The following is an 11,816-nucleotide window of genomic DNA, read 5'->3' as shown; positions in this document are numbered from 1 at the left end:
TTATGCAAATTTGCATATCATTTGTGATCATACAGCATCGCAATTTTTATTTAGTGATGATTCTAGAAAAAAATCAAGATATTTGACTGCCATTTAATGTAGTAAAATGCTGTTAAAACTTTTTATATCATTAATTTTGGTTAAAAAGGAGATTTTGGCGGCCATTTTGTATGACGTCACATATCTCAAATTGCTCAATGCTGACAGAGTGTCAGCAATCGAATTCTTCAAATTGATGGTCTAAGGAACTATAATCCGAAGAAAAAAAAACTATAGACCCTAAAACAAGGTATATCGAGATGGCTGCCGGACTACAGGGCATCTGCCACATAATACTAGACGGACTAGATGAATATGCGGGTATTTCTTCTTCACAGCGAAGCTCAGAGAGCAATATTATGAAGGTCATCTGTTTGGAGGAATTTCCAGAGTGTCGAGTCCTTGTAACAACACGCCCTCACCTAGAGAACTTCTTCGATCAAGATGATCTTCCAAGGGTATACACAAAGATGTGGATCGAAGGATTCTCGCGAGAGAGCTCATACGAGTACATCAACAAGTTCTTTGCTTCGACTTCGATTCCTGATAGAGGGCGTGATCTGGAGGTTTACCTTGATGAACAACCACTTATTGATGAACTTGTCAAGACACCTCTATTTTGTCTCATGATATGTCACGTATGGAGTGAGGGCCTACTGGACAGTGGTACTACAACTCAAACAGGATTGCTGGACAAGGTGAATGTTTTTCTAATGCACTATGCAAACGAGCGATCGAAGTCAAGTGTTAAAATCACACAAGAAAAGTTAAAGGAAGTAATTCATCAATTAGGCGAAGTTGCCCTTACTGGCCTTCTCGACGATGCCAAACAACTAGTCTTCACGCCTCATGATTTCCGTAAAGTTCCCGCAACCCTGGATATGGCATGTGAGCTTGGGATAGTATCCAAGACAACTGGTAACATCACGCGACTTCCTCAGTCCAACGAGACCACTTCCACTACCATTGAGTTTTATCACAAACTCGCCCAAGAACACTCCGCCGGGAAATTCCTCGCTGATCAAACAAACCGCTTTCTGTTACATTTAAAGATTTCCAAATTGGACAGAGTACTGCGCAAGATAAAAGCAAACATATGTGACTACGAGAATCTTATCCGATTCGCTGCTGGCACTGACAACATCCTCTGTATACGAATAATGAAGGCGCTCCTTAAAAACAGCTTTTTGGATGAGAGCGAGCGATATCGCATTCTCCTTGACTGCTCATCCGAGACTACGGGTACTCAAGGAAACGTGTCTTCATTGGTTCAAAGATGTGTTAATGCAGAGAGGATTGTTCTGAAGTCACCGACTGTCTACACCGTCGTTGGGATGCAAAATCTTCCAAAGCAACTTAAACGTCAGGTTTGCACATTTTAATTTCACAAAATATGTTTACAATAAGCATTTCATTAAGATTGTTTAAATGTCCAATTCTCTGCTGCAACTGTAAGTCAAATATATAATATATTTTTATGTAAATGTATTCTTATTCATAATTAGGTGCATCGTGATATTAAAGTCATACTGCATGATAAAACGCTCAATAAGTATGATACACTATTCTATGTTTGCCTATTACTACGGTCTCAATCAAGGTATTGCATAACAGTAACACGAACCATGATTTGAAACAAAATAATAACAAAATACTTATTTTTAAAAGGCCTTAGGGCCTATTCATTTTAATAGATAAAAGAGCGAGGGACATCCAATATAAGCATGTAGCCTATGTAAAACAAAGGATCTATTTATTTAACATCGAAGATAATAAATGTATTACTTATTAATGTAACAGATTATGGGAGGGACTTCCATTTACTGGACGGATACTATTCTGAGATAAGATCAGGATACAGTCTTGATTGCTTTAATAATTACCACAAACAACAAGAGATCAACTAATTAATGTTATTTTATTCGTACAATCTGTCTTTAATTCTTTCTTTTACTCTCTCTATCTTTCTATCTTAACACTAGGTAATGACTGTCATGTTTGAGGGATCTACTTTAGCTACCGACGTGACGACCGGACTATGGTCCTGCCTGGGATCATTTTCGATGCTACATACTCTCACCATCTCAGACTCCTCTCTCAGTTTCCATCCATCTACCCATGAGCTTCCATCCGTCACAAAGCTATCAGCCGAGAGAGTGACGTCACAAAGCTACGAATGTCTGCTCTCATCGCTCCCTGGCTTGAGAGATATCGATATCACTATCGATGATGCAGAGAGAGACATACCTCAGATCACGGCTGGTCTTCTTCGGAGCGGAGGACAGCAGCTCACACGCATCGAGCTTAAAGCACCGTCAACACTCCCATCGGAGAAGACGAGTGTATCTACTGAAACGATGAGTGGACTGGGTCTTCTGATCGGAGAAGAAACCAAGAACCTGCAGTGGCTCATTCTGACTAGGGTGAAGTGCACAGACGAGGAAGACTTGGTTCAACTTGTCGAGTGTTGCAAAAATGTGAAGACGATGAATCATCTAATGTGAGTTTACTGTACACATGTTTAGTCAGTCAATAACACAAATAATACTCATAGTGTTGGTAGCCCCAGTAATAATAATAATTGATAACAATAATAATAAAATTTACAATACTAGTTATAATACTGGTAATAACCATTAATGATAACCTGATTTTAATGCTAAGGGTATATCAAACATCTTGCACTTCAGAAAGTGTTTTCGCTCTAGTTTACAATGGGCAATTGACACCTAGCCTATAATTAAAGGCGCCTAATTATGTTTGGTGAATTCATTTTAAATATACATATACCTGTCTTATTGGATGTTTACTATTGATTTGATAACTTTGTTCATGGTTTAAAGAGAAGATTGAGACTCTGTCAGCTGGAAAGTAGCAAATTCGCCAACCTCTTCTTCATGACATCGTATATACATGGTGTAAATTTTTTCAAAGCTAGCAAGGGGTCTGAATGCCGTTATGTTTAGTATATGTATCATTTTCACGAAGAAAATGAGCCGGAAATATAACAAAACTAAATATTAACGATCATCATGTTTTCTTGCATGTGTTCAACTGGTTTATTTTGTTTCTGTTTATCACATAAGGCCCTACTACTTTTTCTGATCTATTTAAATGACCTCCTTAATTCCTCAATAATTGATTGTTTGCAGCTGAATTGACCACTATTTTCCACGGAGAAAATCTTGTTTTGATTTAGTAGTAATAACTGAGAATATCACATTTAATCAGTGGTGTGATGACAATAATACAATTGTTAATATTATGACAAAATTACTTTATTAGTATGAAGCCGAAACGCATGTCTTTTCATGTAGAAGGGTCAGCCTATATGAACGAACATATTATTGTTGAAAGAAGTGCATGTAGCTTCGTTCGTTGGGGTCATATTCATATGCATTTCACTTCGTTCGATCATCTCTGCGTGTATTGTACTCCGCATAGAAGTAAAAGTCTGTACTCGGAGTGCGACATTGTGTTCTGATCAGGCTATTTCTGTTAGTACATCATTCATTTATCAAAACATATAGGCCTATATCACATGGTCTTTGAGTGTATTTTGTTGCAAGCATAAATCATGCGCTATGCAAAGACATCACGAATGGACTTATTAGAAAGGGAAATGGGCATCTGTAAATGTGAAATGGTCACTTTAATCAGTTCTCATACCTAGAAATCGACACTCATGAGGGATGATAATAGGCACTTAATAGAAAGGAAAGAGCACTTGTTAGAAAGGAAAAGGGAAACGTGCCATAGTAATATGGGAACATATCGCATTTAGAAAGTGGCATTTATTACTAAAGAAAATGGGCATTTCTTTAAAGAAAAATGGTCACCTATCAGATAAGAATGGGAATACTTATCAGAGTGAGAAGAGCTTTTATGAGAAGGGGAGAGGGGGAATTTATTAGAAAGAAAAGAGGGACTTATCTGTAAAAAAAAAAATGAAACAGAAAGGGCACTTTTAAAAGGGGGCTCTTTTGGGGTACTCGAACACAGGGGCACCATGCCCCCCCTCCCTTTAGCTGGATCGCCGCCTCTTTTACCTGTTTAAATACAATTTACACAAAGTATATTAATTATAAGAGTGACACCTCGTGGTAGAATTGCCGACCCGGCGACCGGTACGTCGGCACATAAGAATAGGCCGCTCAAGCTAGGAACCGAAGACCGAAATCCGTCCCCTGCGCGCCCTATTTATGTTGCCATTTATTTCTTCATACCTCTACCGTTAACCCAGACAATGGCAGTTCAACTTTTGTCGGGTTGCTTTTATACATTCCAGCTCTACACGAATAAAATTCAGGTGATCGATACACTTTAACCAAACATGCACTCATCTACAAATGGATGCAATAAACATCTTCTTTGCATTTCTCTTTGTGTACGCAATTTAAACTTCATTTATTATGTTGCAGCTTTCTCGGCTGTGGTACAAACGCACACGGTATACTAAGAAGCCGCATCACTGGTCTAAACAAGTCAGAGAAGTCACTCAGGGTGATTGCCTTGCATGTAAGTTACCTTCTAAGTATATCGATTGCTACATGAATGCAAGGTTTTCTAGGACAATATTGTTCCCCCCCCCCCCATGACAAATATCCCCCCCCCCCCAACAAAAAACAAAAAATTATCAGGGTGAACTTCCCCTTTAATGAAAAGGGGGTAATTTTCCCGGGAAGAGGGGGGGGGGGGAATTGTCCTCCGGGGTGATTGTCTTTGTTGTTAATGGAGGGGGGGAGCAATTATCCTAGCGGCATATTTTTAGAAAAACGGGGTAATTGTCCCAGAGGGTAATTTGTCTGGTGGTAATTCTGCTCGGGGGATGTTATCCTTGGGGGTATTTTTCCGGGGATGATTGTCCAGGGGGCAATTATGCTGATACTATAAAAACAATTATATCATTAAACAGTGTAACATAAATTCATTTAAATATATATTATGTGTATAGCTGTTTGTAGAAATATAGTGGCATCCTTTTTATTGTTATATTATATTGGGTGAAGGTGCTACATGTACATGTAAACTACAATATTATAAAATAATGATTCCGATGAACCTACATTCACAAAATATTTGAAATGAATTGAGATTAACATTAAAAGAAACCGTGAATGACCGGTATGTTTGGAGTCATCCACCAACCCACCGCTGCGGCATATCATGAAATAGAGAGACAGGTTGCCTGTGTAAATGAGAAATCAGCCATTCGCAGATCAGAGTCAAATGTATGTAAAACAAAGTTATTGATTTTGTTTATCGGCCATATTTATTTATATTATCTGTACTGTTTTTGTAAAGTAGGCTTACCTCATCAGTTAACAATCTGTTGTTCATGAGCGCTCTGTACAATAAAACAGCGGTTAAGAATAACCTACACAAGGTACCTTTGGAATAGTCTGACACGCCCGAGGCCGTAGCCGAGGGTTCTTTGACTGTTTGCAGGTACCGAGTGTGGGTAATTTTACTAATGCCCGACCAAAATGATGTGTATTATTTGTTTTATAAGATTATGTTTTATTTGTTATATACAAAAATTGATGTTTAATAACATGATTTTACTAATGAGCGGTCATTAGAATTGGATAATGACCGGTCATTATCCAAATTACGCGTTAGGCAAAATAAATGCCTGGTCACGTGTACGCTTTAAACCAATCATTTGATTAGGATCTACGTCATAGGCACCGGAAGTGGGGGGGGGACAGGGGGGCAAAACGCATTTTTGCCCCCACCCCTCCCCCCCCCCCCCCAAAAAAAAAAAAAAAAAAAAAAAAACAGTAAAGGAGTAAAGATGGTTTGTATTTTTAACCCAAAAGACGTCATCATCTTATAAACAATATTTGTGGACCTGATAAGTACATATTGAACTCATAAATAGCATAATAAACAAATATAATGTGGTTTCGTGAAGTGGAGAGAAAGCGTTTGTAAAAGGTCTTCACATAATATTGTGCGCCCTTTTCGGCGCGTTTAAGAAAGCTCGAATGGTATGATCGATGTCACTTCACTTATGTGATAACAAAGATTGTGTATTCATGGATGTGTTTGGAATTTGAATTTTACAATCGAATAAACGGACGGCTCCTAGTCGTCGGGCAAGCAATAACTAATGATATTTTACAATGTAGAAGTGTGTTTAATGTGTTTAGTATGTACGTACATTTCTAGCTCTTGCATAGGGATTGAAAGGGGTAAATTGATTAGGAAATGTTGAAGAAGTTGTACAAAAGACCACCTGTTTCTTGAGGGGGAGGGGGCGGGATTCCCTAAAGGACAGGTATAACCCTAATGTAATATAATAGTGTTCCTTTTTTTTTTGCTTGTGAATTCTAACTAAATACGTAATATAACTTAATATACCAAGGTTCCTTCCTTTAAATTGTACCTATTTCAAATATTTATTGTTTATCATATGGCTAACATTAAATCACTTTATAATTCCAGGATAATGGTCAACTCTTCGTTGAAAAATGCCAGCTATCTACCGAGATGACCGAGAAGTTGTGGTCCTGTCTTAGATCCTTCACCTCACTGAACCATCTCACCATCTCAGACTCCTCTCTCAGTTTCCCTCCATCTCCTCCTGAGCTTCCATCCGTCACAAAGCTATTAGCTGAGAGTATGAATTCACAAAGCTATGGAGGTCTGCTCTCATCGCTTCCTGGCTTGAGAGATATCGATATCACTATCGATGATGCAGAGAGAGACATACCTCAGATCACGGCTGGTCTTCGTCGGACCGGAGGACAGCAGCTCACACACATCGAGCTTACAGCACCGGGCTCACTCCCATCAGAGAAGACGAGTGTATCTACTGAAACGATGAGAGGACTGGGTCTACTGATCGGAGAAGAAACCAAGAACCTGTATTGGCTCATTCTGACCAGGGTGAAGTGCACAGACGAGGAAGACTTGGTTGAACTTGTCGAGTGTTGCAGAAATGTGAAGACGATGAATCATCTAATGTGAGTTTATGGTACAAATGTTTAGTCAGTCAATAACACAAATAATACTCATAGTGTTGGTAGCCCCAGTAATAATAATAATTGATAACAATAATAATACAATTAACAATACTAGTTATAATACTGGTAATAACCATTAATGATAACCTGATTTTAATGCTAAGGGTATCAAACATTTTGAAATTCAAATGGTGTTTTCGCTCTAGTTTACAATGGGCAATTGACACCTAGCCTACAATTAAAGGCGCTTAATTATGTTTGGTGAATTCATTTTAAATATACATGTACCTGTCTTATTGGATGTTTACTATTGATTTGATAACTTTGTTCATGGTTTAAAGAGAAGATTAAGATTCTGTCAGCTGGAAAGTAGCAAATTTGCCAACCTCTTCTTCATGACATCGTATATAGATGATGTAAATTTCTCAAAGCTAGCAAGCGGTCTGAATGCCGTTATGTTTAGTATAATTATATATCATTTTCACGAAGAAAATGAGCCGGAAATATAACAAAACTAATTATTAACGATCATCGTGTTTTCTTGCATGTGTTCAGCTGGTTTATTTTGTTTCTGTTTATCACATAAGGCCCTACTCTTTTTTCTGATCTATTTAAATGACCTCCTTAATTCCTCAATAATTGATTGTTTGCAGCTGAATTGACCACTATTTTCCGCGGAGAAAACCTTGTTTTGAATTAGTAGTAATAACTGAGAATATCACATTTATCACAGTGGTGTGATGATCTTAAGACAATAATACAATTGTTAATATTATGACAAAATTACTTTATTAGTATGAAGCCGAAACGCATGTCTTTTCATGTAGAAGGATCAGCCTATATGAACGAACATATTATTGTTGAAAGAAGTGCATGTAGCTTCGTTCGTTGGGGTTCGTACTCATAATGTATTTCACTTTGGTAGTTCATATTCACTCTGCGTGTATTGTACTCCGCATAGCAGTAGAAAATCTGTACGGAGGGCTACACTTTGTTCTGATCAGGCTTTTTCTGTTACTACCAGTGGCGTACGAAGGATTTTTTTCAAGGGGGGGGGGGTTAAAATGAGGTCAAAAATTTCGCAACGACTCAGCCAGCCGCTGAATAAGGGGGGGGGGATGGGGGGGGGGGGGGGGAGAGGACACTTTCTTTTTTGGTCCCGAAATTTTGTTCCGTTTTGAGAGGGGGTGGGGTAACGTCACCTGTTTTAGGTCATCCATTGGCATTTTTAATTTTTTTTTATCACATGTTCTTTGAGTCCATTTGTTGCAAGCATAAATCATGTGTTATGCAAAGACATCACGTGTGGACTTATTATAAACGGAAATGGGCATCTTTCAAAGTTGAAGGGTTACTTATCTAATCTCAGCAGGGGCATTTCTCATACCTAGAAAGCAGCACTCATCAGGGATGATAAGGGGCACTTCTTAGAACGAAAATAGCACTTATTAGACTGGCCATAGTCACTGGGGAAATTATTTATTATGTAAAATAATGAAAGGAGAGAATGTGGATATAACTGTAAAACAGTTCGAAAATCAGGCAGATAATTCCTTGCATTTAGATTTTGTCTGTCTAAGATATTTAGAGTGTGATGAACATAAACATTCTTTTGATTTGAACTTAAATTTCCTTATATCCATAGAAAATGTCATTTTCAGAGGATGCTCTGATTTTGATACGTTTTCATTTTTTCACTTATTGTAGTACTCCTAAAAGAAGGAAGGTAGAGAAAATTTTATGTTTAGAGGATGCTCAGATTTTGGTACGTTTTCATTTTGTAACTTATTGTAGTACTCCTATTAAGAAGGAAGGTAGAGAAAATTTTATGTTCAGAGGATGCTCTGATTTTGATACGTTTTCATTTTTTTTCACTTATTGTAGTACTCCTAAAAGAAAGAAGGTAGAGAAAATTTTATGTACAGAGGATGTTCTGATTTTGATACTTTTTCATTTTGTAACTTATTGTAGTACTCCTAAAAGAAGGAAGGTAGAGAAAATGTTATGTTCAGAGGATGTTCTGATTTTGATACTTTTTCATTTTGTAACTTATTGTAGTACTCCATAAAAGAAGGAAGGTAGAGCAAATTTTATGTTCAGAGGATGTTCTGATTTTGATGCGTTTTCATTTTTTGCACTTATTGTAGTACCCCTAAAAAGGGAAAGATTATGAATCAAAGTTGTCAGAAGTAAATTTTCATTATACTTCCAGTCTCTGAATTGTTGTTTATCTTTTAATTTTCTTATGTTTAAAAAAAAAAGACTGAGGTATTCGTTTTTGTGAAGGATTCTAAGGATCTGAGGATTCTAAAAGTCATATTTTTGACTTGCAAGACAGCAACATTACACTCATTTAGTTCATTGTCAGTGGAGAATAGTACTTTTAGTTTGGTTCTGGATGCAGGATTTGGTAACGCTAAAGAATGTATTCAGATGTACACTGTAGATCTCATAAGAAACCATGCGCATACCTTCAACAGGTGTCTTCCTTTGTAAATTTCAAAGCCTTTATAGAAATGTACTTGCTTGAACTCTTGAACTTAAGATGTTGCACCATCTATCTCTATCTCTCTTTCTGTTACACTCCCTGCTATATAAATTAATGTAAATCGTTGCTCTCGTATTTTAAAGGGTCTTGAGAGGATTTATTTTGGCCACAATGCTGTTGCCCGTGGCTTGTCGGTCGTGTCGTTACTCGACCTTTGTGTTTGATGTTTGTGTTTTTGTATGTGTGTTAGTTGTATTTATATTGAAAAAATCTTCCACAGGTAGTTCGTCGTCTTTTTTCGCCTCGGTACTCTCGTCTGATGCAGGGTGACATTACTTTTATTTCAATGAATTGTCACGGCCTAGCAAATGATAAGAAAAGAGAAGATGTTTTGTTATATTTGAAATATAAACAATATGATGTATGTTGTATTCAAGACACTCATTTCACTCCTGACATAGAAACAGAAATATGTCGCAAATGGGGAGGCAAGTGTTTTTTCTCTTATCATACATCCAGCTCTAGAGGAGTAGCAATTTTGTTTAAGGATGCTATTCCGGTCAAAGTTAATCAAAGTAGAATAGACAATGGTGGAAACTTAGTAGTTTTAGATTTGACATTATATGAGTACGACATTACACTGGCGTCTTTATATGGCCCGAACACTGATAATCCAACTTTTTATACTGATTTACAACGTATCAAAAATCCACATGTTGTTATTTGTGGAGACTGGAATTTAGTGCAGGACCAGACCCTTGATACTCATAATTATGTTCATGTAAATAATCCTAGGGCGAAACAGCAGGTTAAAAATATGAAGGACGAATTAGATCTATGTGACCCATGGAGAATTAGATATCCTGTGAAAAAATATTACACGTCAGCCGAACCCTTTTAAACAAAGTAGATAAGACTTTTTTTTTGTATATATCATCAGAATTACTATCATTAGTTCATAAATCTGATATTTTATCTGGTTATCGAACAGATCACTCATTAGTTCGTCTTAGCTTGTCTTTAAATAAAATTAAACGGGGTCCAGGAATTTGGAAATTTAATAATTCTCTATTAAAAGATGAAAATTTTGTGTCAAAAATTATAAAAACTATAAAAGAGACAATTACATTTTATGCAAAAGATGAGGTAGAGTTTGATGAAAACGATAACATAGTTGGAAATTGTGAATTGTCTATCAATGACCAATTATTTTTTGAAACTTTGATAATGCTATTGCGGGGTGAATCTATATCCTATGGCTCGTTCATTAAGAAACAAAACATCAGTCGGGAAAAGGAACTGGAAAGAAATATCGAAGTACTGGAACATAGACTAGTGACATCGAATGATAAGACCGCATTACTAAAAGAATTAAGTGACAAAAAGTCACAACTTGAAACCTATCGCTTAAAAGTAAATGATGGAATTATCATGAGATCTAGAATCAAATGGATGGAGCTGGGAGAAAGGTCATCAAAATATTTTTTAAACTTGGAAAAACAGAATAAAGTAAATAAAGAAATACGGCAATTGTCAACAGAAAATGGAGAAGTTATTAGTGGACAAGATGGTATATCTAACGAAATCTTTAAATTTTATTCAAACCTATATAAGGCGAAAGACACTGAAGAGGTAGACATAGACACCTTATTAAACTATCCAGATATTCCTAAGTTAACTCCAGAATTGTCCACATTATTAGAAGGTCCTTTGAGTGAAAGTGAGGTTTGTTTATTGCTAAAAAGTATGAAAAATAATAAATCCCCTGGACAAGATGGCTTCACCGTTGAATTTTTTCGTTTCTTTTGGCAATATCTTAAAACGTTCATTATCAGATCTTTGAACATTTGCTTATTTTACAGGAGAATTGTCGCAGTCACAAAAATTAGGAATTATCACTTTAATTCCTAAAGGAAACAAGCCTCGACATTTATTAAAGAATTGGCGTCCTATTTCACTTTTAAATGTTATATACAAAATAGCATCTGGGTGCATAGCTAATCGATTAAAGCAAGTATTGCCCCGCTTGATACATGAAAATCAAAAAGGATTTTTGAAAGGCCGTTTTATCGGAGAAAATATTCGTTTACTTCATGATATATTATTATATACCGAACTTAATGATATTCCAGGCATGTTGTTGATGATTGATTTTGAAAAGGCCTTCGATTGTATATCTCACAAGTTTCTAATCAATGTCCTTGACTTTTTTCATTTTGGGCCATCGCTTAAAAAATGGATTAATCTATGTTATCAAAATGCTTCTTCTTGTGTCACAGTAAATGGTTTTTGCACAGAAAGATTTACTATAGGACAAG

General features: G+C 36.6%; 1 protein-coding gene across 1 annotated transcript; it reads left to right on the top strand.

Annotated features, from left to right (window-relative positions):
* The first annotated feature begins 299 nt into the window (after positions 1-299).
* LOC105438127 lies at positions 300-2,543 on the top strand. Its single transcript, XM_030993943.1, has 3 exons — positions 300-1,406; positions 2,022-2,171; positions 2,325-2,543. The coding sequence occupies exons 1-3, from the start codon at positions 300-302 to the stop codon at positions 2,541-2,543; spliced, it is 1,476 nt and encodes a 491-aa protein (XP_030849803.1).
* Positions 2,544-11,816: the final 9,273 nt, after the last annotated feature.

Source organism: Strongylocentrotus purpuratus, unplaced genomic scaffold (genome assembly GCF_000002235.5).
Source record: "Strongylocentrotus purpuratus isolate Spur 01 unplaced genomic scaffold, Spur_5.0 spur5_scaffold_20, whole genome shotgun sequence".
In the NCBI taxonomy this organism is placed as follows: domain Eukaryota; kingdom Metazoa; phylum Echinodermata; class Echinoidea; order Camarodonta; family Strongylocentrotidae; genus Strongylocentrotus; species Strongylocentrotus purpuratus.
The sequence above is the reverse complement of the archived record's forward strand: the minus strand, read 5'-3'. Positions and strand labels throughout refer to the sequence as shown.

Bases quoted from the DNA above. Each gene is read 5' to 3' on its own strand.
- LOC105438127 (XM_030993943.1), top strand. From the start codon at position 300: ATGGCTGCCGGACTACAGGGCATCTGCCACATAATACTAGACGGACTA. The intron at 1,407-2,021 runs GTTTGCACATTT...TCTTAACACTAG, and splicing joins CAAAGCAACTTAAACGTCAG to GTAATGACTGTCATGTTTGA. The intron at 2,172-2,324 runs GTCACAAAGCTA...AGCGGAGGACAG, and splicing joins CTACCCATGAGCTTCCATCC to CAGCTCACACGCATCGAGCT.